The 25,832-nt window shown below is 52.8% G+C and overlaps 1 protein-coding gene across 5 annotated transcripts in view; it reads right to left on the minus strand.

Annotated features, from left to right (window-relative positions):
* Positions 1-25,832, minus strand: part of SEPTIN9 (septin 9) — a 138,293-nt gene that overhangs the window by 31,753 nt on the left and 80,708 nt on the right. For 4 of the 5 annotated variants that reach the window (XM_030506184.1, XM_030506186.1, XM_030506183.1 and 1 more), the window contains one exon: positions 25,012-25,671. In XM_030506184.1, coding sequence (XP_030362044.1) covers positions 25,012-25,671 — 660 coding nt within the window. Of the gene's footprint in view, positions 1-4,637; positions 4,657-25,011; positions 25,672-25,832 lie in introns of those variants that run through there. The other variant, XM_030506189.1, reaches the window with a different exon arrangement.

Genomic DNA, 25,832 nt, shown 5'->3' on the forward strand with positions numbered 1-25,832 from the left:
TCTTCCAGGCAACTCCCCCCCCACCGCAGGTCTTAGCACAGGTTTGGCTCAGCAGGGACTGGTCTGCTCTGGCACCAAAACGCTGCTGCTCAGGAGGGTCCAGGACAGCTCTGCAGATGGCACAGCTCAGCCGTGCAAGAGGAAATGCACCTTCCTGCCTCTTCTCTAGGAGCAAACCTCATCCCTCCTCCTCAAGAGTATGATCTACTCCCCAGACACCCTCAGCCAGACTATCACAAAGGACAAATTACTCTCAAAAGGGTAAAGCAAAATCCTTTGTACATCACCCGACAAGCGTCCCAGAGCCCCGCTCCACCAAACCCCAATATCCTGCCCTTCGGAGAGAGGGGGGACAGGCAGACCCTCTGTGGGTCTCACACAGCAAGGGGCACCTCGCAGGGGTCCAGCATCCTCCACCGCTGCCTGTTTCTCACATCACCAGCAGCATGGTCAAACTGGACTCAGCAGCAAGGGTGGAGGATGAGTTTGGCGGAAATAAATCACCTTTGCAAGGGGGAATGGTATAGAGTGGAAAACCGATCTGCCTGGCTCACCCCACAGTTCAAGTAAACTCGCTCAAGCAGTTTAAACTCTATTTTGGCCCAAAGCGGGATCTCCTTTCTAGACGTGGAGATGCCCAGGCAATGGCAAGGAGATGCTGCAGCGCAGCCCAGGCAGTGACATCCCTGGGGTTCACAGCATCCACCTGGTACAAACCAAGCTCAAAGTGGGTGCTGGGGTGTCCTAAGGGTCCCTGCAGACCTTCTGCACACTCATCGCCAGCAGTGCATCTGTGTAAGCTGCACATAAAGGGCCTTTATCCATCCTTTGTGTGCTTCTCCTTTTAAACCTACAAATTCCCTTCGGAGGTAAAAAAGAAAGAATTCAGGGCACCCTAACCTTGAAAAGAAGGAAAACTCCATTCAAGCTGCCAAGCTGCCGGGCTGTCTCCTGCAGCTTAATTAATAGCAACCCATCCCCAGCAAGCTGCTTGCAGGCCAGCTGTCCTCTCTGATGGAGGTGCTTTTCCACAAATAATAGTGCTTTGTATTTTGATGGGAAAAGGTCAGGAGAAGCAGGGAGAGGAGGAGGACGGGGGAGAGGGAAACGCGTTGCCTTCCTGCAGCTCCCAGTGCTGCGAGTCCCGCTCAGTCCCCATCTGCTCCTGGGTTAGATGTGGGAGATGGCGGCACCTCTCCAACAGCCTTGGGGGGATCATGTCCCAACGCTGAGCAGAGCGGAGGGGCACAGGGAGAACCCAGACCTGTGGTCTGCAAGCCCACTGCTGCAGGAGGTCTGGAGAGCAACTCCTGGTGCTGTTTGACATTGTCCAGGACCCCCTGTGGGGAGATCCCTGCTCTGCTCTTATCAGAGGCTGCCCTGATAACAGCACAGTATCCGTGCTGCAGGGAGCCGGCCCCAGCAGGGATGGTCCCTGTTGCCATTTGGCTTTTGCATAAATACATAAGCCATGTTTATTCACCTCACATGCTGAGAGCAATGGGGGTGAATCCAAGGTGATGCAGCAATGCGGCACAGCGGAGGAAAAAAGGTGAAATGGACCCAAGCCCTGGGTGTGCGTGGCATGAGATGCCGAGAGCCACCAGTTCCCAAGGCACAGCCATGCAGTCACCTTCATTTCTGCTCAGCCACAGCAGATTAGAGCCAAGACCAAACCAAGCTGCCTCCTCAGATCCTGGGCATGGGAGCCAAGGGCTTCCCTGGAGCTGTCCGGGTGCTTTCTGCCTGCCATGGCGCTGCTGCTGGCTGGGAATTAAGTCTTCTCCTGACAAAAGAATGCTCCTGCCCCCAGCACAGTGCCAGGGCCTGGCTGGGCACCAGCACCCCAGGGAGCACAACTGCCAGGACAATTGCTCTCTGAGCAGCACACAAGCACCTCTCTGCTCTCGCCAGCTGGCCCAGTCTCTGCGTTCGCTGTGGCTTTTGTCCCTTCCCATGTCCCTCTGTGCTATCCAGGCAGCCTGAGGCTGCCCCGGCACCAAGAGGGCTCTGCTCCCAGTGCAGGATTGGGGCACATCTCCCCCTCCACCAGTTTATCTGGGGGAATAAAGACAGATTAAAATGCCAAAGAAAGGCAGCATAAAGCTGCATTACGTCAGGTCCTTTTCCCGACATACATGTCACCATGGTCCCCTACCCAGGCATCACAGCTTTGCCATTCAGCTCCCCAGCTGCACATGGGGAGGACACAGCCCGAGTGTCCCCGCTTCCACCCACAGCAGCCCTGGGAAAAGGTCCCCGTTGCTTAGCAAAGGGCTATTCATCACTAGGATTGTGTGGGATGAGAAAGGGTTAACCCACTGCAGCTGGGCCAGAAATACCATGCGGGACAAAGAGAGACTTCATGTCACCCGCATCCGCCCAGCGCAGAAAAAGGGGCCTTAATCCAATTCCCAAAGAAAATGTGGCTTTTACAGCCTCGCCTGACCAGGCCCCTCCAGCAAGTTTTGCATCTGTAAAGAGTTAACCCAGTTTGGGGGGCCGGAAAATGGGAAGAGAAATCACTTTTCCACAAGTTTGTGAAAGGGAAAGCCAGGTGGAGGTGGCTGGACCAGGCAGCGTCCCTGCAGCAGGACACAGAAGGATGCAGACACCTTAGCCTGCAAGGCAAGATCTGCTGGCCCCAAAGCACCCCCAGAGTAGCCTGACCTTGGCATTGGTTCTCATGGGATTCATCAGGGACTGGACAAAGCACCACTGCCAGATTCCCCCCAGGTGATGCTCAGCTGCACCCACCATAGCAATCACTGATGGCAATGAAGGCGCGTGGGGAGGGACCCATGAGCATCACGACACTGCCCAGCATTGTGGGGAACACATCTTGGGAGGATGAGGGTGAGCCAGCATGAGCCAGAGAGTTTTAGGGGTTGAATGGCAGAGCTCTGTTTGCTCCCCACAAGGATGGGGAGCCCAGGGAACAAAGCCAGGGATGCTGCTGGGAAGCAGATGGTCTCACACCTACTATGGATTAGGACGAACTGTCCTTGCCTTTATCTCCCAGCCAACACCCAGGCACATGTCCCATTGTGTAGCCCTGGCAGCTACACCTCTGCAGCAAATGGGATCTGCCACCACTCCTTCCCACCTCTCTGGCCCCACACCCTCCTGGTACCTTGAAATGCCATGTGGGATTTTTGGACAGGGACTCCTGGGATGCCACTGAGCTGTATTGGCAAAATCAACCTTTTCAGTCCAGTTCTTGTTATTTCTCCACAAAGCACCTACCAAATTTTAGAGATAACTGAAATGAAGTTATATTCAGACATAAGGTCACAACCCCCAGGAGAGCTGCCCTTCCCTTTCCCAGCCTTCCCCACGCAGGGGAGCAAACCTCAGACATGTTACTCAAGGATCAACATAGAATCATACCATAGAATTGTGAAATGGTTTGGGTTGGAAGGGACCTTAAAGCTCATCCAGTTCCAACCCCCTGCCACAGGCAGGGACACCTTCCACTAGAGCAGGTTGCTCCAAGCCCCTGTGTCCAACCTGGCCTTGAACACTGCCAGGGATGGGGCAGCCACAGCTTCTCTGGGAACCCAGTGTAGCTTTGGCAGGGCTGGATGTGGCATCACGGCCATACAGAAATCACAGCATTTAAAACCAAAGGCTATAAAAATTCCACTGTGCTCAGAGAGGGGAAGTCTGGATTCCCCATGGAGAGGTGTCCTGGAACTGCTGCTGCAGGGTTATTAGCCACCAAGCCACTAAACTCCACATCTACATACTTGGAGCTATGGTTCGCATATACTAGTGAGAACATATGTGCTTAATGGCTGTGAGGTCAAACACATTCAGCACACCACAGCTGAGCCACCCACGAGCTCCACAGCCACACAGGTATTTTGCTCTCAACATGGAAAATCATGGACTGCAACTACAAAAGCATGGAAGGGGTCACAACTCCCAGGGCTATCGCAGTCCTCCAATGTGCTCCACACATTTTTTCTATCCCAACATGTCTTTATATGTATTCAGGATACCCTTACAGCAGAGCTGTAAGCAAGGTACGCACCCTGGATGGCTGTACTCCTGTTGGATGCTGTATCCTACAGTCTGGAATCACACCTGGATGAGGCAGTGGTGCTCAGATGTTCACATGTAATTGCAACCCTTGCTTTTTTTTGTTACAGGATGGTGACTTAGCCATCAGTCATCTCAAAACCAAAGCTCAGTCGTGCGTTGCCTGCACATGCAAATCTCCCATCACCCTGCCCAGGCCCCCCTATCTCGCAGGGGCGTTCAGTCAAACCAACCCACAGCCATTAGCACCAGGGAAACAGGACCCTTAGCCAGCACACTTCTAACAGCAGCATAAAATATCCAGTCTAAACCTTCCCTGGCGCAGCTTGAGGCCGCTTCCTCTTGTCCTCTCTTGTTATTTGAGAGAAGAGACCGACCCCACCTCCTGTCAGGCAGTTGTAGAGAGCGAGAAGGTTCCCCCTGAGCCTTCTCTGGGCTAAATAGAAAAAGATAACACATAGCAAAAGGCACAGAACCGGTGTGCACCCGCAGCACACCCACGGGAGACCGGAGCGCGGCGTGACCCGGCTGCCGGCCCCGCGGAGCGCCCGCCGAGCCCCGGCCCCAGCCCCGGCCCGTCCCCCCGCACTCACCCGGCGGCCGCAGCTCCAGCGCGGAGCCGGGGCCGGAGGCGGAGGGCGGAGGGAAGGGGTTGGACGGGGCTGGTTCAAAAGAGCCAATTAAAGAGGGAAGAAGCGGGAGACGCTCCCAGGGCGGGGAGAGGAGAGTCCCGTGCCTCGGGGGCTCTGCCCCACGCTGGGGACAGCGAGCGGCCGGACACCCGCCACGGTGAGGGGCTGGGGGGACCGGGGGCAAGAGCCCAAAGCCCGAACAACCCACCCCCCAGAAGGGCTCAGATCGCCCCTGGCAGGCAGCTGCCTTCATCCCTCATCACCTGCCTTCCTTTTTGGGGGGTGCAGGGTGTCCCCAGGGCTGCGGGTGCCTCCAGCACATCCCCTGTGCAGGCAGATGCATTACCTGGGCACAGGGTGCAGCTCAGGTTTGGGACTGCTGCATGCCTAGGGTAAGCTCAGGTTTGGGGCTGCTGCATGCCCAGGGTAAGCTCAGGTTTGGGGCTGCTGTGTGTGCACTGGGGCTGTGTGGGTGAGAGGAGGGCAGAGCAGAAGGCTGCTTTTGGGGAGCACTTCCCACATGAACACTGAGACCTACAGAAAAGGGCCAAAGAGAGGAGGGTTTCCCTGCTGCACCCTTGGCCTGGTGCCCCGCACCACCCACCAGCACTCGCAAGGATGCTCAGGAGATGGGTTTTCCCCATTGCTCACCAGGACAAGGGCCCATCAAACATCAGGCAGTTCCTTCCCCATCAGTTACCATTTCACAACCAACTTCCAGAGCAGAAAACCACGTGTCAGATCTCCCTTACATCAGCAGACACGCTGCCCACGATGCCACAGAAATGTGATTTCCAGGGGAAGTAACACCGGAGCATCTTCAATGCAGCCAGCGAAGCCAACAGAGCCCCACGCTGCCAGGCAGGAGAGGCCGCAGCAGCCCCTCCCCACAGACTGTACAGATGCAGACAACCACGACTGACCCCCCTGGCTGGGACAGGGCTCCCAAATTCAGTACGGGCTCTTCCACAGGCAGTATTCGCACCCTTGCCTGGCATCCCCAGCAACCAGGGTCCTTTTTGCTGCGGGAGCTGGGTGAGGGCAGCCTACAATGGGGTCCCAGCTCGCTGGGAGCTGCCACCCCAGGGACTTCCCATCGCCTGGGTCATGTCGGGGTTGCTGCCACTCCTTCTCACCCCCAGGACCCAGCACTGCCTGCTGTGACTCCCCTCTCCCACTCCTTGCCTAAGACACAGCCCAGCACATCCCCGTCCCAGGCGAGCCTGAGCGGGCAGTACAGCGGGCTCTGCCTCCTCCCGCAGCACAGGCCCTGACAAAGCATTCCCCTGCGCCGATGCCTGCATCATGCCCCTGGTATTTCCCCCTTGCTGAGCCACTGCTCTTTTTTAACCCTGTTACCCTTCAACTTCCCTTGCACTCACTGCGCGGCCAGGGCTCCAGCTTGCCCGCTCCACAACTCCCCTCTGGTCTGGCCATGGAGACCCCGGCACAACGTTTTATTCCCCAAGGCTGGAGAGTGCTCAGACTTACTCAGCCGAGGATTATGAGGAGGACAACAGACACTGCCCGGTGTCTGCAAGAGCCAAGGATGCTTCAGCACGTACTTCAGGTGCTGTCCCAGCAAGTCTCCCCCCAACTTCTGCAAAGTTTTGCTCAATTCCCTTCGTAAAGGTCTCACAAAGCAAATCCCTCCTGGCTCCCTGCCTCCCGCACCACCAGACATGAAAAGCACTCGAGTTTCTCCCGGGGTAACGCAGGTAAAAGCCTCCAACATCAAAGGCACCACACAAGAGTTATCCCCCCTCCCTGTCCCTCCCTCTCATGCAGCAGAGCTGGGGCTGCCTCTCTTGGAAGCAGGGCAGCCTTGGTGGTTAGGGAGCCAACTGCACTGGAGACAGTTTTGATTATTTTCTGTCTTTTTTGGTTTCGTTGCTTGTTTTAAAAAACTCAGCCACAAACTGAGGAACTTGGGGCTCTCCTTTGGGGGCAATGTGAAGAACATGGTGCTGCTGGGGGTTTTCCCGCTGAGTCCTGTGTGGTCACCCAAAGAAAAGGGGAGTAAAAACATTCCCTGTGCCAGTCCCGTTGCCCAACATTAAAGAAAGCCACGTCCTGGAGCTAAAACGCAATAAAACTCAAGCACCCTCCCAGCAAGCAGATTCATGCGCATTTCTCAGCAGCCTCTGCAACTCCCTTCCTCCATCTGCACAACAGAAACATCTCTACCCCTTTGCAGTTTGAGATCTCCACAGCAAAGCAGGGCAAGGGAGGGGTGTTTACCTTCCTGGAAACAGGGAGCAGCATTTACACCCAAAACTGCCTCAGCACAAAGCACCAGGGGAGAGGGAGCAGTTGCAGACGCAGCAGGAACAACCATAGATTCAGAAGATGAGCAGGACTAAAAAACAGCTTCAAACACCACAGGGATTTCAAAGAGTCATAGGACTACATGGGTTCTTGGCCCATTTAAGAGTGTTCTTCAGCCCTTCATCCCACACAGCAGTTGTTGCTGCCAGATCCCCGCCTGCCCAGGCTGCTGGGTTCATTTTATTGCTGGAACATTGAACCAACCTTCATGTGCAGGGGGGAGGTGGGAAGGCTCTGCTGTTTAACACTTGGCCACATTCATGCTGTGATTAATATCACCCGATGCACAGATAGCAGATGTTCTCGGGGCAGGCTGAAGCATATCCTAAATTGCACCAAGATGGAATTTTTTTGGCTATTTTCAGGGAGTGCTAAGAGGAGGCACTGATGGAAGAGCAGAGACTTACTCAGATATGCAAACAAAGCCTGTGGGGTTATGGCACCGGTCATAACCCTGGGTTGGTTGCAAAGCCATAGGCTGCACTTCTTCCAATCAACAGCTTGTCATTTTGGGAGCAATTACCAATTCCTGTTCTTCGGTGGGTCACAACCCTCTGACTTCCACATGTTCACAGCCAAAAAGACTTCGGTTTTGCCCCTGCCTCTTCTGCTCCCCTGGAGCTTCAGCTCCAGGAAGGAATTGCTGGTAGAGGAACAGCAAACCCTCAAAAAAGGTTCAACCTCTCCACGCTGCTTCCCCAGGGGACGACTGCAAGCCCACTCCAAAGCAACCAAGCGCCTCACTCCATCAGCGGCTCCTCCCCACCCCTATGGGTCTGCCTGATGGGAGGAGTGCCCTAGGGTCACCTACATGGGTGTCTGTTTAATTAAAACCAAATCCTATCACGTTGGAGATGGGGTCATTCCAGCTTTGTGGAGGCCACACGCTGCCCTGCCGTACAGCTGACGTCAAACAGGGTGACTTCTCACTGTGGGATGCAAGGTGATGGGATGCATCTGTTCATGGCTCGTGGAACTGAACCTGGTGGCCTGGCCATCTCCAGTGTGACACAACTCAATGCTTGCTCTAGGAGGGGAAGCACATCACTGTGCCCAGCGGTGGCAAAGTCTCCCTGCAGCTCTGTGAGCACAGAGGGGCTCAACCAGCAAAGAACATCAGGAATTTAATAAATTAAATAATTCACATAGTCCCAGAACTTGTTGGTTTTCTGTTTTCTTCTCTGCCTGGGTTTGGGAGCTTGGAGCTGAACTTTGGGTCACCCTCAGGTTTCCCAAACCAGGTCATCCTCATACTTAACCACACAGAGGTGGCCAGGCCATGGTTCACACACCACTTTGACAGCACCGGGTGCTGTTGGTTATGTGGCTGGTGGCAATCACTAGTGCTGGACTCATACCATAGGAGACAAACCAGCGAGTAAAAAGAAGGTCCAGGGCACAAACAAGTAGTGCTAGCTGTGCCTTCTGCTGTAGGCATGAAAAACAGCAACAAAAAGGAGCATTTCCCTTCCCTGAAACCCCACTGCTCCCTGCTTTCAGAGCCAGGCAGGCTTGCTGCTGGCAGGAGCATGTGCATGTCCGTGTCCAAGCAGGACCTGCAGTGCCTCCGGGCGTGAGAAATCCCAAATCCCATGGGGCTGCCTTTTTGTTTCTACCGAAATGGTGAGGTCTGGCTGACACCTAAAGCCTTGTCTGGGGGTTCATTAGAGCAGGAAGGAAGGGTAACTGCTCTGCAGGCTTCCAGTTCTGCTATAAAGGACTTCACCCAAGCGAAGTCACTCTGTCTCTCCTCCAGCTTTTCCCACCACAGAATCGTGTTGTGCATACAAAACTATTGCCGAATCGTGAATTTACACCCAGAAACCAAAAGTAAAAGATCTCTGTTACTCACTTCTTTGAACAAAGGTTAAATCCAACCAAATACATAAGCTTTCGCGGACAGGACAAGTGTTTGGCAGCCAACAGGAAGGAACAGGAACGTGGGAATTCCTCCTACGACTTGGCAACGGGCTCTTCCCCCAGCACGGGAGCTCTCTGGGGTCTGCTCAGCCTCTGCCAAGCCCAGAAAGCCCCTCATTCAAGCGCTCAGTAACCTCACAGGACATCCTGTAGCTTAAAGAGGAGTTTGGATGACGGGCTGGATGGATTCAAGCTGCTTAATTGCTGGAGAGAGAAATAGGAAAGGTGGGGTGGCAGTCCTGGAGCTGAGATGTCCTAATCATAAACTGCTGTTTGAAGAAACACTTCCTACTGAATAAAGAAGTAACAGTAACGTGAGGTCTGCTTGCGATGGGCTCCATCATGACGTGAAAGAAACTGCATTAATATTTCCAAATCTCTCCTTTTATACCTAGAGGCATTAAAAAGCAGCAGGCCAGGGGAACAAGAGGGTTATGGCCCACAGTCCACACACGGTCCTCTCCTGAGTGTTTCTGCCCCTGCCCACATGCACGTGGTGAGGCGACACGCCTGGCCTGGCCGCTGCATGCTCCCAGTAGCAGCAGGACTCAGGCAAGCCCTGGAAGGCCAAGCTCTGCTAAAGGACAGCCAGGTTTTGGGTGCAGACACCGATGGTGTTGGACATGCAATACAAGCTTCTACCCCAGGTCCAATAAGCTTGTGCTGGGCATCTTCCTCCAGCATCACCACAACATCAAGCCAGGCCCTGAGGCTCTCTAAAGACTAATAATGACACTTCCAGCCCCTTCCTCCCTCACCTCACCTAGTCCCATCACCCCAGTCCCCATGACAGGGCACACCTTGGGTTTTGATGCTCTTCCAGCATCATGTGATGGGGCAGTGCTAAGAAGAGCCAAGACACACATCCTAAAAGGAATTTAGGCACCTAACTCCAATTAGGCTGCAACACTCCCCAAGAGATTTCAGTGTATATATATATATATATATATATATATATATAAAAGCACCAATATTTGAAATGTTTAGGAGCAGACCTGCACCATGATCACACCAAGTGGAGAACAAAGCTCCCAGCACCTGCACCCAGGTCTCACCATCACTCTATGAGCATTATGTATACATAGACCGAGATCAGCACTAGGACCAAGAGCTCAGTGTCCACATACGTGTGACAGAGGCCAGCAAGGCAGATGGGTGCATTTGCTGGGGAAGTAGAAACACCCAAATTAGTAGCTGCTACTGAATAAGCTCTCAATGGATCATCAGGAACCACCACAGGAGCTGCTGGAGAGATAGTCACCTCTAAGAAAGCAGAGCTTGGCTTTAGGTATGAATAAAATAAACATTTCTTCAGATCCACCATGCACACTTGGCGTGTGTTTTTATTCTGGGGTTCATTTGTACCTGGTTGGCTCTGTTACACCTAATCCCCAGCTCTACAGCACACACAGACCTAACTTCTTAACAACAGATCATGCTTTGTGGTCCAGTGGAGGGAGATCCTTTCATGGAATGTATCAGAGCAACTCTCCTGCATTTCCTACAAGGACTGGAGAACGCGGTTAGGGGATGCTCCAGACTGTAAGTCCCTCTGAGTCCCCATGAGTACACAAGGAGGGGAGGCAGCACCTCTGCCCCACAGCAGCATGTGTCCCTGGCTCCGATGCACCAGTGCCACGGTCCCCACCAGCTTCTCAAACCCTCATCTCAACATGAGCAGCACAAATTGGACACCAAGCTGAGCCCCATCACCTCATGAAAGCAGAAAGCCCCATAGCAACCCGAGCTCCACTCAGAGCCACCCTCCTCCCCAAGCAATGATCTGCAGATAATGCAGTGGCTTCGCTCTCTTAAAGGTCACGTCCCCGTTCGTTTTGAGGTTTTCAGCTCTGCAGGATACAGCACTTGTTTCTGACACCCTCCTGTAGCCAAGAGCAGAGAGCACTGCCCAGGGGCCCATGTCCCCCCACATCCCCACAGCACTAGGAGCACTCTTGGGGCGCTGGCCATTAGTCATGTTTTTGGTCCTAAAGGAAAAGCATCACTGAGGGCTCCACGAACAGACCCCCAAATCCAGAGTTTGGGATCATTCAAGCAAGGGCAGTGATACAAACTTATTTTTTTAGATGAAGAGCAATGGGGAAACCAGCTATGCCTCCAACCCCATCAAGGGAAAGCCTTCTACTGAAGGAAAGCCATGTCCTGCCAGGACAGTGGACAACTCTAGCTCCTCCAACCCCCATCATAAATCAGCTCCATCATGCGAGGGGAGGGAATTTTAGGAAACAACCTTGCTGGAGAGCAGGGCTGGGGGAAGCCACCATAATGCTCCTGTGTTCTTTTATGGCCCTGGCAACTCATTTGCTGGAAAGACCTCCACCTAAATGATGCATAAAGCACCTTGGCTGCAGCTGGGCGTATAGAGGTCATACACCAGGTATTGCTGTGTCTACCAGAAGAGTCAAAACACCACAGCCCAGCACCCCTCCTTCACCCTGTGAACAGGGACCAGCAGCCACATCCCACCAGACTCTTCCTAGAGCCCCGGCACACAGATCCCAGAGATTCTGGAAAGCATCCTTAAAATAACCACTTTAACAGCCCTCTGGGTTGCCAGGACCAGGAAATAGGCAAAACCTAAAGCACAAAAAACAGGAATGCACATTCAAAGCATGAAAATATCTGTTTCTTCTCTTTCCACCTCACAGGTTTTGTGTTTGAGGACCAAGTACCAACTTGTGACAGCTTGGCCAGGCCAAGCTCTCTCGGTCTTTGCCCTTTTGAGGGCTGGGTGCTGTGTTTAGCCCTCGGAGGCCGCAGGCAGGTCCAGCACAGCCCCACTCCACCGGCTGCGAGATGGATATGGATATCCCTGCTATCCCATCCCAACCCACCCTGCTGCAGACACGTGGGCAAGGCAGGATCACAGCATTTCACAGAGACTTGCTAAAACTCACTCCTTGGGCCCCAAATTGCCCATTCATTTCAGATTTCAAGCGATCTGAATGATAAGCTTTGGTCCCCCTACAGACCTTTGTACAGGTCTGCCCTCTGCCCCACATGGGCTGTTTCCAAATCTTCCCGTGCCTCTCCCACTGCTTCAGCCCTGGGTCTCTGCATCCCTCTGCGGGAGCCGTGGGAAGGAGGGCTCATCCTGTGCAGGGATGCTGTCACAGAGAGAAAAGGGCTGGGAGGAGGCCCCAGGGGTCAGCCAACAAGAAGAAGAAAAATAAATCAAGCACACAGCAATTTACAGAGCAGCATCTGCTCCTTCCTATGGACCCACACTTACACCACAGCTGCTCAGCAGAAGCTGGGGACGCTTAATCGCCTGAAAGGCTCCAGGACACTTCTGTGGAAGAATGTTTCCTTTTCCAGTTAATTCCTCCTCCATCTGCCCTCCCCAAGGGCACCCAGAGGACCCAAGGATGCTGTGTGGGTATCTGCTTCACCAGCTCCATCCATGAGGTTTTGCTCCAGGACAGGGTGAGCAGGGCAGCAATGGGCTTCAACCCAGCTCCATTTGGGACAGCAAATCCTTTTCATCCCCTCCTTATTGTGCATGACCACCCTGCTGGTCCCTGCACAGTGTTGCAGCCATGTAGGCAAACGGGGATGGCTCTGAGGCAAATATTTATACCCCAAAACAGCCACAGCATCTGCCCTGCTGGTCCAGCAGCCTTAATGCAGCCCATCCAGCCCACTCCTCCATTCCTGCCCCCACAGCCCTGCCTGCAGGAAGCAATGCCAGGACCAGGGCTGGCTCATACCTCCCCTTCCCCAAGCCTTAACCAGCCCCACCACATTGTGCAAGAGCAGAGGGCACCACTGATGCATTACTGGGCTGCAAACACAGCTTTCAGCCAGCTGTAACTACTTTGGGGATTTAAATCAGCCTCATTTTCCCCTCCCCCAAGTTTGCTGGCCAAAGCTTTTCCCAGTGAAAGCACCCCATGGAAAACCTGGGAAAACAAACAGGGTGTGCTTAGCCAAATCCCAAGGGCTGTGCTGCTGGGGGCTTAAGGGGGTTAAGTGCCATGGTGAGCATCAGCAATCAGTGTTACCCGCCTCCCCAGGCATGGAGCTGCTTGCTGAGGATGGGACTTACCCCTCCTGATCCTTGCTCTGCAGAGAGGCCAGGGCTCCCACGTGAAATGGTGGAGGGAAAGAAAGGGTCAAGGAGGAAAGCCGGGGAGGAGGATGTTCAGAGCACTGCATAATGCTCCATTCATGGTAAGCCCACCCAAGAGGGCACCCACATGCTCTGCTTCTGCTCCTAGGGCTGGAACAACGCCTCCCAAAGCGACTCAGGTCCCAGCATGGGTGTGAGAGGTCTCATTTTACTTCCATTATGAGCAATTTTATGGTTCCCAGTGACTGTTAGGAGGAAGTCAGAGTGAGTGAACTCACACCAGCTCTGAATCATACCCTGCTTGCTCTGCCTCTTTTCCACACTGCAACTTTGGCCTCCCAGCCACACAGGGTAGGTATTTTTTAGCCAACTGATAGCATTTTGAATAAAACTATCTAAATCTCCATGCTCCAGCAAACAAACTGGGGTTTGGAGATGCTTTCCATAACGGGGCAGTAATCCCCAGAGAGATGAACTACATCTGAAGATGCTCCATCAGAGAGCTCCAGCAAGGACAACCCTGATCCGCAGAACCACTGCCCTCTCCCCTCCTTGCTGCCTGCACACAAATACTCCCATTTCTCTTCTACCCTTGTGCATCTCTGTCCTGGCCAGCCAGCTGCTATTCCCTGCCTGGCCAGGTAGATGGTGCTCAGCCAGCACGAAGTGGGAAATAATCTGGGCTGGAAGAATGAAGTTGCCTCTGATTAAGCCAATAAGTCAAAGTGGTTTCCGCTGACAGATGCGGAAGGTCCCGCTCCAGCCCCAAACAAACGGGACCAACTCAAATCCTGAACATTTATTTTACACTGTTGCCTTTCACTTCAGACTGGGAGGTGGCAGATCAACAGGCAGCAAACACTGCATCAAGCCCAGTGCTTCCCCAGCTCTCATTTTCTGCTGGAAACTCACTCCACTGACACTTTACCCCCCACCTTTGACCAGCTCTCCCCACACATTTCCCACAAAAACCAACACACAGCAAAGCCCAGTGGAGCAGGAAACAATTTGGCCATTTTTCCCCTACAAAGCCAAGGGGATGGGGCCGGGGGGCACTGTCAGGGCCCCTCATCCTGCCGGAAGCTGCGGGGCGCAGGCAGCTGGGGGGTCCAGGCTTTCCATCACATCACCCCAGGGTCGCTCTCCTCTGCCGTGCCGGATGTAGGATGTCTAATATTTCTCCAGTTCTGTTTTAACACTCACACCATCTCGGGAGCAGGAAGCTTAAGCCATTTCCTGCAAGGCATTGCTCTGCCCTTCATATTTTCGGCCTGGATGCAAGCTGTTTTAACACCAATCTGGCAGCTGGAAGTGCGAGATCAGAGGAGGGGTCTGTCAGGGGAAAACTCAGTTTGTGAAACCTCTCTCCAGTCCCTGCTGCCCCAGAGCAGTAAAACAAATATTGCCACAGACAGTAAGAGAAAAATTAACTGTGCATGTGTAAAAATGAGAAGGAAAAGGATAAACTCAATGTTCTCTGTGTCCTTCCCAAGGGACGCAGCGCTGCTCCCCAGCACAAAGCCACAGCCACGTCCCCCTTGTCTGCTAGTCCACGATTTGAGGCTTTCCCAGCTTTGCTCTTGCAGAGGAGCCCAAATGTTGGCTTTGGTTTGCTCATTCTTCAACCAACCATCTCATAGACTGTCTGTCCCACAAATGGGCTGAAATAACCCCAAAGAGACCCTTCCCACTCTTCCAAGTGGAAAAACCAAATGCCCATTCCCTGAAGCTCTGCAGAACAGCTTTGGGCTGTGCCAGGGCAGAGCTGGGAACCCCACAGAGCCAGGTCAGCGGAGCTCAGTCCCATCCCAGCACCCTCTCAGCCACATCCTTTCTTCCTCCACACGAGGTCCTGTGTGCAGAGGAAGGGTCCATCCTGTGCAGCATCCCCAAGAGCCCCTTTTCCAGAGAGGAGGACCCTGGCCATGCTTCAGCCCAACACGAGAAAAGAGAACAAATCACCCAGGGTCCAAGGCAAACATGGGCTTTGGGGTGATGCTGGATGACAGGGACCAAGGAGGGAGGCAGATGGATGGCAGCCCATCGCCTGCTGCTGTCCTTGGCTGCTTCACATGTCACACATGAGCACTGGTTATCACCTCACAGCTCTTTTTCTTCAGGTGACATGCGTGGACACACGTCCTTGCTACAGGGAAATAAAGCCAAGCCCCGGGGCCCATTCAAAGGCCTCAGCTCCACTGAGCTCCCACCCACAGAACTGCTCCTTTGCAAGACTTTTCTGACCAGGAACTGAAGCCACAAAGCAGAGAGGAAACCCCAGAGCTCCTTCAGGATCACACAGGAACCTCCCAGCCTCAGGGCAAGAGTTTCTGGGCTGTAAATAAACTTGTATTTACTACACAAAGTAGGGCAAAGAGGACCGTTTCCCTGAGGGATAGTGGGAGGAACATCAGCATTACAGCAGGATCTCAGATTTCATCTGACTCCTGGAGACCTCCATAGGAGCCACACAGGGCATGACAACATCTCTCCTGCGGCCACATCCCACCCACATCCTGCTTGTCTCCTCATTTCCAGTCCAAACAAAATGAAATCTGGGGCATGGCTCTGCCCAGCCACCCTACACCCAGGACCATTGGGTCTGGAGAGATAATGGCTGGAGCAAATTCACCTCCCACAAACCAACAGGCAGCAGAAGTCCATCCTCTGCCGATGAGCCATGATGGACGTAATGGTGCCCTCCAGGACCTCCCAAGACTCCCTGCTCCCAGCATTGATGCACTGCATTACCAAGATCTCCTCTGCATTGAACTACCTAAAGCCTGGGCAGCATCCTCAGCACTCAGCTGTGTCCTCTCATCTCTCCAAGGCCACCAAAAGAGGTGGACAGGGGATCTTAGGGGTGGTGCGACCTCAGGGAGAGCCTCAGCAGCCTGTGAACTCGGCCTCCCACTTCCACCCCATTTATCTGCGTGTTGGGCTGCAGGAGGAAGCGAGTTCAGCCAGAGTTTGTCTAAACAATTATGTTTTATCAGAAAAGCTGCTCAGATCTACTCTTTTTTTCCCAGGACAAATCTGGACTCCAAGGTAATCTCTATTCTCCTTCCTATCTGCACAAGATGGAAGCAGAGGAGGAGGATATGAAGCAAAGAGCATGCAAGCACCCTACCATGCCCGCTCCACCTCCCTCAGCGTCAGCAGTTTCCATCGCTCATAAATCAGGAGGCAGCATCCATCCCCACATCTGCTCCCCACACACCCAAAGTTTGCCTTCCAAATCCTTTTTTTCCCTCCTCCAAACTACAGGTTTTTCAAATTTAAGAGAAAGCAGACTGAAGAGCAGAGTAGATTGGACATGGTTTTGATATAGAAACCATTTGATACCCTCCCTCTCCTTGCGGACAGCTGAGGAGCTCTCTCTTTGTAGAGTCTCTCCAATAAGCTGGACAGAGCAGCTTCTCCCATCCTGCACAACCCTACTCCACCTCTGTGACCAGGACCAGCAGTTTTCTTACCACCAGCCGAACCTCCAAGAAGAAAGGAGTCGATGCAAGGACTGAACCTGAAGCATCTTGCCACATGCACCAGCTCCTTGTTAGAAAAGGAGAAACTGGAGTGGGTAGGGAGATTCACCTAGGACAATGAGAACATGAACAGCAAAGGCAGGATCCTGACCCAGCTCTCCTGCCATCCAACCTTTTGTCATCTCCTCAGCGTTTTTCTGTCTCTAGGTCCTTGAACTTATTTCCACTACAGATGGGAGTGAGTTGCCAGTGAACACCCCAAGTATGCCACGTGTGAGGAGGACAGCACCTCTATAGCATTAGCCTGTGCATTCATACCCTCTGAGACTGTAACCAGTGACTCATCCTGTACTTCCGCGTGCCAGAGCTGCAGAGAAGGGTTCAGAGGACACCACCACTTCAGTACCTCAGCAGAAAGCAGCACAATCTCCCAGATCAGAGCAAATAACACAGACCATAAACAAGAATTCGCATCCAGAGTCATAACATGCAGGGGAAGCAAACACAGATGGGGGCTCCAGCCAAGGCCGGGTCGGGCAATATCTGCAACATCCCTCCAGATCTACCCATCACACATGAAATACACCCCGGGTGCAATCAGGCTGGAGTTGAAAGCAGTGAGTTGAAAGCTCTACAAAAGACTTGTGCCCTACCATAGAGGTGTAATGGGGAAAGCTCCTTTCAAAGGCTTATGTATCATTAACTTTTATCACTGCCCTCTCCCCCTAGACACCATACCCTTTTGGATTCCCATCTAATCTTCTTGCCTCGAGATCTCCCCAAACTGAGCTTTGCTTTGAGAGAGGGAAGGAATGTCTGTCCCACTCCATGCACAGCAAGAGAGAAAGAGAAGGGGGAAAGACAGAGCCATCATAAAAAGTTTAAGTACTACGATAAGCATCAAAGACAGTCTGTCCCGTTCACTCTAAAGCAAATAATTGTCCACAATGACCTGTTTGCAGAACAAGCTGACACAAGGGGACCAGGTTTGCTGGGGGCTGCCAAGCACAACTGATAACAAGGGATTAGTGTCTTGCGCAGTTCTGTCCTGCCGCAGCATCCCTTTTCACCTCCATCTTTTTGACTCTGGAAATAATATAGGAGGGTAAAATTTGGTCCAAATGGAGACATGCCCAGCTGAACTGATTGCACGGGCTCTCTTTACATTCAGCAGAGGAAAACAAACCCTTTGAAGACACAATCCCCACCAGCCTAAGGGAGACATCCAGATGATTAGTTCAAGCGCAGACACCTCTCGCAAGACAGGGTGAACACCATGTAGTATGTATGGCTGAAGCCACGTGCAAGGGATCCATTGGTAGCATTCCCTGCAAAAGGTTTTGCTCACAGGCAAGCAAAGGTTGAATTCACAGAGAAGCAAAAGGAGGTAGGAGCTCACCTCCCACTAAATGTTTTTGGACCCTTGGAAATACCAGCCAGGGACCATGCGAGAGCTGCACCGCAGAAAGCCTCTGCAGACCCGGAATGCAGAGAACACCCAGGGGCTGGTAAGACCACCCAGCTCAGACTTAGTCTGGACACTGTCTCTTGGGTTGAAAAGCTAAACATAAATCTGAGGTTATGCTCATATTTGCTAGAGCATCAACTAGCTTTGAACTTCGTGATGAAAGATGCTTCATTTCAGTCATTCTTCATTCCTGCTGTACAAACTGCCTTTGCTATGCAAAATCCAACCCACTGCTTCTACGCAGGAGAAACTGCAGACAACACAAGTCAAGGAGGAACCAAGCAACTGAAAATCCCCATGCTGGCACTCCCGGGCTGGCACAGCAACCTCAGATGGCTTGTTAAAATTATTTGCTTTTTATAAATGCATAAACATCTGCAAAGTTTTGTTGTTTGCAAAATGGTTTGGACCAAACCGTTCGGTCCAGCTTTGTCTCTCAGTATGGCTACTACTATCTTCATGCCAAGATAAAATGAAAGAATTCAAGAGTGAACTATTTATGCACGTGACCCTGCAGAAATCCAGGGAACTTCTTCAGAGACACATTCAGAAGACTGACAAAATGAATGGCCCAAATTCAACTAACCCGAAGGAGAGCAGCCTTCTCCTCAAGTCCCTCCTTTAAAACCTGTAACAGATGCAAGAAAAACTGGGCCCAAAGAAGTCTGAGCACAGGCTGCAATCCAAGACCAGCTGCTTCTTCCATTTATAGCCACATTCACTTCAGCTTCGTTGCAGCATCTTGGACAATGCAAAAGTGTCTGTGTGCCTGTTTGTTTGCTGGAGGAATAAAGAACACAACTGGCTTGCCATCATGTTATCTTTTTTGCTCACAACAACGTTTGATCTTCTCAAAACAAAGTTATCTCTCCATAATCTCAGTTTAGTTTCTCAAGTCCTCTTGCACAGTTTACAGAATTGGCACTGTACCCAGCCTATGGTGTCTCTTCAACCACTGGCCAACAGAAACACTCAGGCAGGGACAGAGGTCTAGAAACAGTTTAGAAGAAAATGATTTCTTAACTGCAGAAGGTTCATCACCATTGCCATCACTTCCCTCCCCCAGCAGACAGCTGAGAAGTCACAAAAAGAGTGGCCAGGCCTTACTGCAGGAGATCAAAGCAAACTCTTTGTTTTATCTTTGTCAAGATAACAGATTTTATTTCCCTTATCAGCCTGTAGGATGATTAAACTAAATGTGAGAAAGCTTGAGGATGCCAGAGGAGTTGATGGGCGGGGAGCATGCTCCCCAGCACGACTGCCATGGGCTCCAGACATGCAAATACCACAAGATAAACAGAGAAACTCTTGGGTCTGGCTCATACACGCCACCCTCAGCTGGGGCTGCATCTCCCATCGCCTTCCAGCATCACTTACCCATACATAAATCCACCAGCAGGCAGGAGTGCTCTCTTGTGTTTTCAGAGCAGCAGAGGCACCTCTCTGCCCAGTGCCTGCCCCAGGCTGCATGGATAGAGGTGCAGAGCCAGGAGGGTCCTGGAGCTGCACAGGGCTCATACCCCAGCACAGCGAGCACAGACCCCACCAGCCTGCAGCGAGCTGCCATGCAGCTCATCACCTTCTGCTGGGAACGGGAGGCTTTGGCCTCTACAGAGACAAGTACAGCCCGAGATGCCTCCTGCAAGGTTCAGGAGCAGTGACATGGATGCACAACTGAGCCCTCAGACCCAACCTAGCCATGGAAGAGATCTGCTAGGTCGTTCAGCACAGTGCCAAGGAGGACTCTGCAGCTCAGCATCCATTGGGTTTGCCCTCTCTTGGTCTCAAACGACATGAGGCAGGGAAGGGAAGTGGGAACTGTAATGTTTCCTATGGGAAACTATTCTTTCGCATAATGAATCTCCACTGGGGAGATCACTGCTTTTCCTATGGGCCCTCAGGGACTTCCAACAGGGCAAATGAATTCTCCATGTGACTGCACCTCTGGCTGCCTGCACTGAGGCTGCAGCACCCACGCGGACCCTGACGGCATCCACATGAACTGTGCCCACACAGACACAAGGAATGCCAATGTGACCAGAGCTGAACACAATGTAATGAGCTTGGGAACAGCATTCCCGGAGGGCAAAGATGTGCAGCAGGAGTACCACCGCTTCCCGACATCCACAGTGCCCAGAATCACCCCAAAAGGAACTGAGGTGCCTGCAAGGACAGCAACAGAGCACATGGAGGGAAGGGGAAAGCAGAAAGCACCCAGTCCCCTCCACTGCCCTCCATAGGGCAGGTGGCCATGCACGTGGCATCCTAGATCAGGCAGCGTCCCCACGATGGAACACAATCATCTCCTCATACACACTCATTCATTCCAAGTCACTGGTGCTGCAGGTCTCCAATTTTCCAGATTATCTCATTTTTGGCTCTTGAGTTCCCAAACTGGGACTCTGTGCTTCCCACTCAGCCTCTCCATTTGGTATCTTGGGCTGTAGACACTTCCCCATTAAAAACAACTACAACAACAAGAACAAGACTACCCGTAATCTGGCCCAAATGTGTCAGCTGGTTTTAAGTAAATGTTTCCCTACAGTTTTAATCTTTTTGTACAGTCAAATTGCAGTGCAGCCTGGGGAGCTGGAAATGATTACTCACTGCATCTCCACTTAGCCCTGGCCTCTTCATTCGCTGTGGGGAGGGTTGCTGTGTTAACAGTCAGCCAAATCCCTCCAACCTCAGCTCCAGCAAGGCAGCCTAGCCCCATCACCCTCACAGGGCAGCACACAACAAAAGTGGCCCCAAGGCTTGGGTGGTTTTGCTTCTTCAACCCCACGCATCCCTTGCAGGATGGAGGCTTGAGGCTGGTTTGGGGGGAACAGGGCTGCAGCCCCCAGCACACAGCAGTGCATCCCTGGTTTTTGGATATGGCCTTTGCAAACAAACAGCTCAGTGGATCTGAAAGTTTTTGGGTTGGGTTGGGGTTTGGTTTTTTTTTTCTATTTTTTTAAAGTTTTAGCTCAACTCTAAGGAAGCCTCTAAAATAGCAAGTTCTAAAGAAAAGGCTTTCCAGAGGGGTCCAAGACTGGAAAGAAAAGAGTTGAATTGTAATTGTAATAAAGAAAAGAAGGTGAATTGCTTCACTCTCCTGATGTCACCCTGCTTGTTCTACAGCCGAACAGGAGGGGCGCCCTTACTGCTTTTTAAGGGGCACCTGGCACCCTGCATGGCTCAAAGGGGAGCATCAGGCAGCGATGGGACAAAGACTCCAAAAAAGCTGAAAGCTCAGAGATGGTTCAGACAGTTTTTGCACATCACCACAGTGGGACACAGCTATTGGAGAGGAAGGTCAAGACTCTGTTTTAGGTGAACGTTCCCATTATTCATTGTATCTGCTTTGATTTCTCTGAACAAATTCCAGAGCATCCTTTCAAGGAAGGACTACGAGGGAGAACTGTGGCCCTACCAGTTGCTAAGAGTAGGACAATGGGGTGAGGGCAGGAGCAGGCAGCAGAGCCGTGGTGGAGAGCCCACCTCACTGCAGCATGCTGTCCCCAGGGTCCTGGGCAACGTGACCATGGCAGGTTGTGGGGAGAGAAAAAGGATCATCAGACCAAACCACCTTTCGCTTCTCATCTGGAGTTGTTTCTAATCCATCACCTGAGATCCCAGAACTGACCCTTCACCACAAATACAAACGGGTTCAGACTGGGGGGGAGCAGAGAGGAACTATTAAACCAAAGTGGAAAACATTAACTCTTCTAGGACCAAAAATGTTTTTGCCACCACTTCTCAAACCTGAGTGCCACCGCACTGCAAGGCATGAGGAGCAACAGAAGAGCAAATGTTCAACCACACATGCACAACACCAGCATCAGCGACAGAAGGCACCAGTGGGAGGGGATGCTGAGGCAGGAGGACATGGCAGGATTAGCCACGATGGACTCAATGAGGCTCTTTGTGAGGATTCACCTGTCCTGCATCCAGCTCGGGAGGAGCCCTCAAGATCCCTCCTTTGTGAAGAGCTGGCGGATGTGTCTGGATGAAGTATTGCTGCTCCCAAAACGATTCCCCTTTCCTCTCCTTGCTCAGCAGCATGCAATGGAAAGCAGATCTGTGAGGTTGCCCCCCTGCCCAGGGCCATGAAGAACATCCCAGACAAAGCTGCTGCTCCAGAATAACCAGGGAGGAAGAAGAGGGTCAGAAGCAGGAGGTGATGGGGGCTAAGCAAGCCAGCACCTGGTGGCTGCAGCACCAGGCAGGGTCACCAAAGCAGGACCCAGCTGCCAGGCAGAACTTAGGTAAATTCTACCCACTGAAGACAGATCCTGCAGCACCCAAGGCTGTGGGTCACAACCAGCACTTCCCCTCACCTTCCACTTAATGCTTATTTTCAATTGCTTCTGCCTCTTTCTGCCGTTTGCATATTCTCCCCTTGCCTACAGCCACTACACAACCCTGCTCACATTTCTCTGGATGCCTCTGACTATATCAATCTCCATTGCCTGGTCATCCCATCACATCTCCTTGTCCCAGCTGGGCAGCACCAGCCACCATGGGGACACGAAGTCCAGCTTTGCCCAGGATGCTGGTGTGCTGGTACATCACACCCATGATGCACACCTCCGTCCCATATCTCCCTATCACCAGTGACCCAACTCCATGTTAAACCTGCAAAAGCACAGCCAGTGCTCCCCAGGGAGCACAGGAGAGGGAGAACAGGGATGGGGAGGAATATTTCTTGCTCTTCTGCCCCATGAAGACACCTCCTGCCCTGCTCCACCTTGAGAACCATGGCTCTGGAGCAGGCTCAGCCCACGCCACCAGCCACGCCGCCTTAACGAAGCTCAGTGCTATAATTACTCCTTTCCTTTGCGGTTTGCTCTGAGCTGCCAAGCTCTGCCATTGCCCTTCTCCTCCCACCAGCCTCTTCCTGCACAACACACTCTCCTGCATACCTCCAGCAGCAGGACAAGGGGTTAAGGACAAGGCAGCTGAGCCGGCAGCTGGGGAAGGCAGGTCCCAGCACAGGCAGCTGCCTGCATCCCCTGCTCAGCTTTTCGTGCTGGAGTGCCACCGAGCATCGGGATCAAGGGGCATCCAGTGCCATGGAAGCACCTCTTGGGTGCCCCAAACCCTGGGAGCAGCAGGAGGGAGCAGGACTTCACACCAGATATTGTCTCTGCTGCAGACATCAGGGAGCCCAGGTTTTCACTTAGGAGGCTGTGGTGGGGCCAGAGCTGCAGTGGAGCTGGTGAGCATCAACAACATGCCTGCATCCACCTGCAGGGCTCTCTGAGGTCTCCCAGCAACAAGGAGAGATGCCATTCACACACCCAGCATCACCCCAGGGTGGGTGTTGTGGACCAAGGGAGAAATGCTCTGCAACAGGGTCCTGCACAAGAGCAGTCCAGGGAGCCTCAAGTCATGGTGATGGAGAAGGCTGGAGATGACTGGGAAGGGGACACAGGCTCCGGCAGCGACCCTGAGCTGTACATGCATGCTGAGACAGAGGGAGAAGGAGCCAAAGCCCTCCCTACCCCTACAACTTGGTCTCCTGCCTCTTCTTGGAGGCATTTAGACTGAAAGCCCCTTTTGTATGAGGAGCAAGGGCTGGCTCGCTCTGCAAGGCAGGCCCCAGACAGCTGGGCTCTGGGGTAAAACTCCTCCCCAGCAGCTGTCCTGGGCTTCTGGAGTTCCTTTGATGCAAAGAGCCTCCCTCTGTCCCTGTCCCCGGGCAGCTGGGGGATTCAGCAGCTTAGATGGTCTTTTGCTCTTAAAGCGCCCAACTGTCCTCGGTTCAGAGCTTGGGAAGCTCAGAGCAGCCCAAAACCAGCAGGACGAGGCTGAGCACCCATCAATGGGAGAAGATGGGCCTCCTGTGCATCACGCACACAGCAGCTGGGGACAGAGAACCCGTAAGGGAGACCCAGGCTGAACCCCATCACTGGGCTGGGTCTTAGAGCTCAGCCATGCCTAGCTGGAGATGGACCAACCTGGTACTTGATGAAGGCATTTGTCCACTCTTTAAAACCCAGCTCAGAAAAGCCACACCTAAGCCATACACGCGCACAGTGAGAGAAACCCACTTCAGTCTTGAATTCAATATCAGCTCCACCACTGACTCCTGGTTTGATTTTAAACCATGCACACACACCAAATCCTGGCCTCTCCACAGACCCCGTTACTGCCCTGTGACTACTGTGCCCATGGAGCAGGAGCAGGGACTATCCCATGGCAGGGCGAGACAAGAGCGTGCGGTCCTGCTCCGAGGCTAGGCATGGACCTCCCAGGTCCTGGTTCGGCCACCACACACCATCCCATAACCCCAGGGAGAGGCAGGGGTGGGTGAGAGGTGGTGCCCTCCAACCAACGGCTGCATCCCACAGGAGAGAGCTCATGGGTTATGGGAAAAATAATTAGCAGGCCAGAAGAAGGGAAAAAAGAAATATCCAAAACATCAGGGAGAATAAATGAGGCTGGCGGGGGAGGGAAGCTGGCTTTAATATGGGATTAATCAAAAAAGAGAGCTAATATAAGCCAGGGCTCCAGTTTAATAGTGGCTCTGGTCCATGATGCTATTAGACTTTGGCTCCACGGCCAAGAAAACACTGACTCCTCCTAATGACGAGGCGCTTTCTGCCCACAACCATAAGCAACAACACTAAACAACAAACCATCACAACCACCACACACTTCAATGCTGAACAACAAACCATCACATTTCCACAACCACCGCCTCTCCAGCACCTCAGAGCCTGTTCTAGATGCTGTACAGGCAGCTTGGTCTGCACATTGGGCCTGAGCTGGCAGAACTGTCATCTTCTGCCAGCACCCAGGCTTTTGGCATTTTCTTTTTAATCTCCATATAGGCTTGATAGCATTTTTTATTCAAACTGACAGTTCTTTCAGCCAGGATAAACCCAAAGATAACAACCATGTATGTGACACATCTGAGCACAGATCCACGGCCACCCTTAAAAGGCATCACCACTGGAGCTGAATGAGCAGAACCCAATGCTCAGCATCCCTGCATGAGCTCCGAGCCTCAGCCAGCATCTCACCCAAGCAGCTGCCCAGAGCTGTACTCACCTTCTTCTCTCTTTGGTGGGCTCTCCATTGGCACAGGCTGTGGCTTTGGCTCTGCCTGGGGAGGCTGGGTGGCCAGGGGAGGCTCTGAGCTCTCCACTTGCCGCGCTGGTGGGGCTGGCACCTCGGTGGCCTTGGCTACCTGAATTTCCACGCGCTTGGTGGCCGTGTCGGGCACAGGAACATTGGCCACCTCGGCTCTTCGCTGGGGCATCTCGGGGATCTTTGATGGAGGCGCTTCTACCCTCCGCAGACCTGGCTCCTGGGGCTTGCCGAGGGTGATCTCAGTCCTCCTTGGGGTGGGCTCGGGGGGTTTGTGCCCCAGCACATCTGCTCTTTTGAGGCCAAACCTTGACAGCCCTGAGGTGGAGTTCTCCACCTGCTTGGATGAGATGTCAATGGAGATTTCTGTTCTTCTGGACACCGGCTCAGGCAGTTTGGGTCCGGAGAGCTCCACTCTCCTCAGAGAGGGCTTGGGTGATCTTTGGCTTGTGGGGTCCGCATGTCGGGCAGGTGGCTCCGAATTCCTGGCACCGAGTTCCTGAAACTTCTGTGTGGAGCTGGATACGGCGGACCTGAGGAGAGGGTTCGGGGTCCGTCGTTGTGGGGTGGAGGAATTTGAAGACTGATCTACCTCCTCGACCTCAAAAGATCTTTTCAGAGCTGAAAAACATGAAAAGGAGTTCAGAATTTAGTTACCTCCCACCTGAGCATCTCAAGAGAAACTTAGAGGCATTGTGTGAGGCTCATAATCCCATTTCTACTCCTTCACCTGGGGGTTCACAATGCCATTTAAAGCATTGGAGACTGAGGGCCAAGCTCTG

This window comes from Strigops habroptila, chromosome 14 (genome assembly GCF_004027225.2).
Source record: "Strigops habroptila isolate Jane chromosome 14, bStrHab1.2.pri, whole genome shotgun sequence".
Taxonomy (NCBI): Eukaryota; Metazoa; Chordata; class Aves; order Psittaciformes; family Psittacidae; genus Strigops; species Strigops habroptila.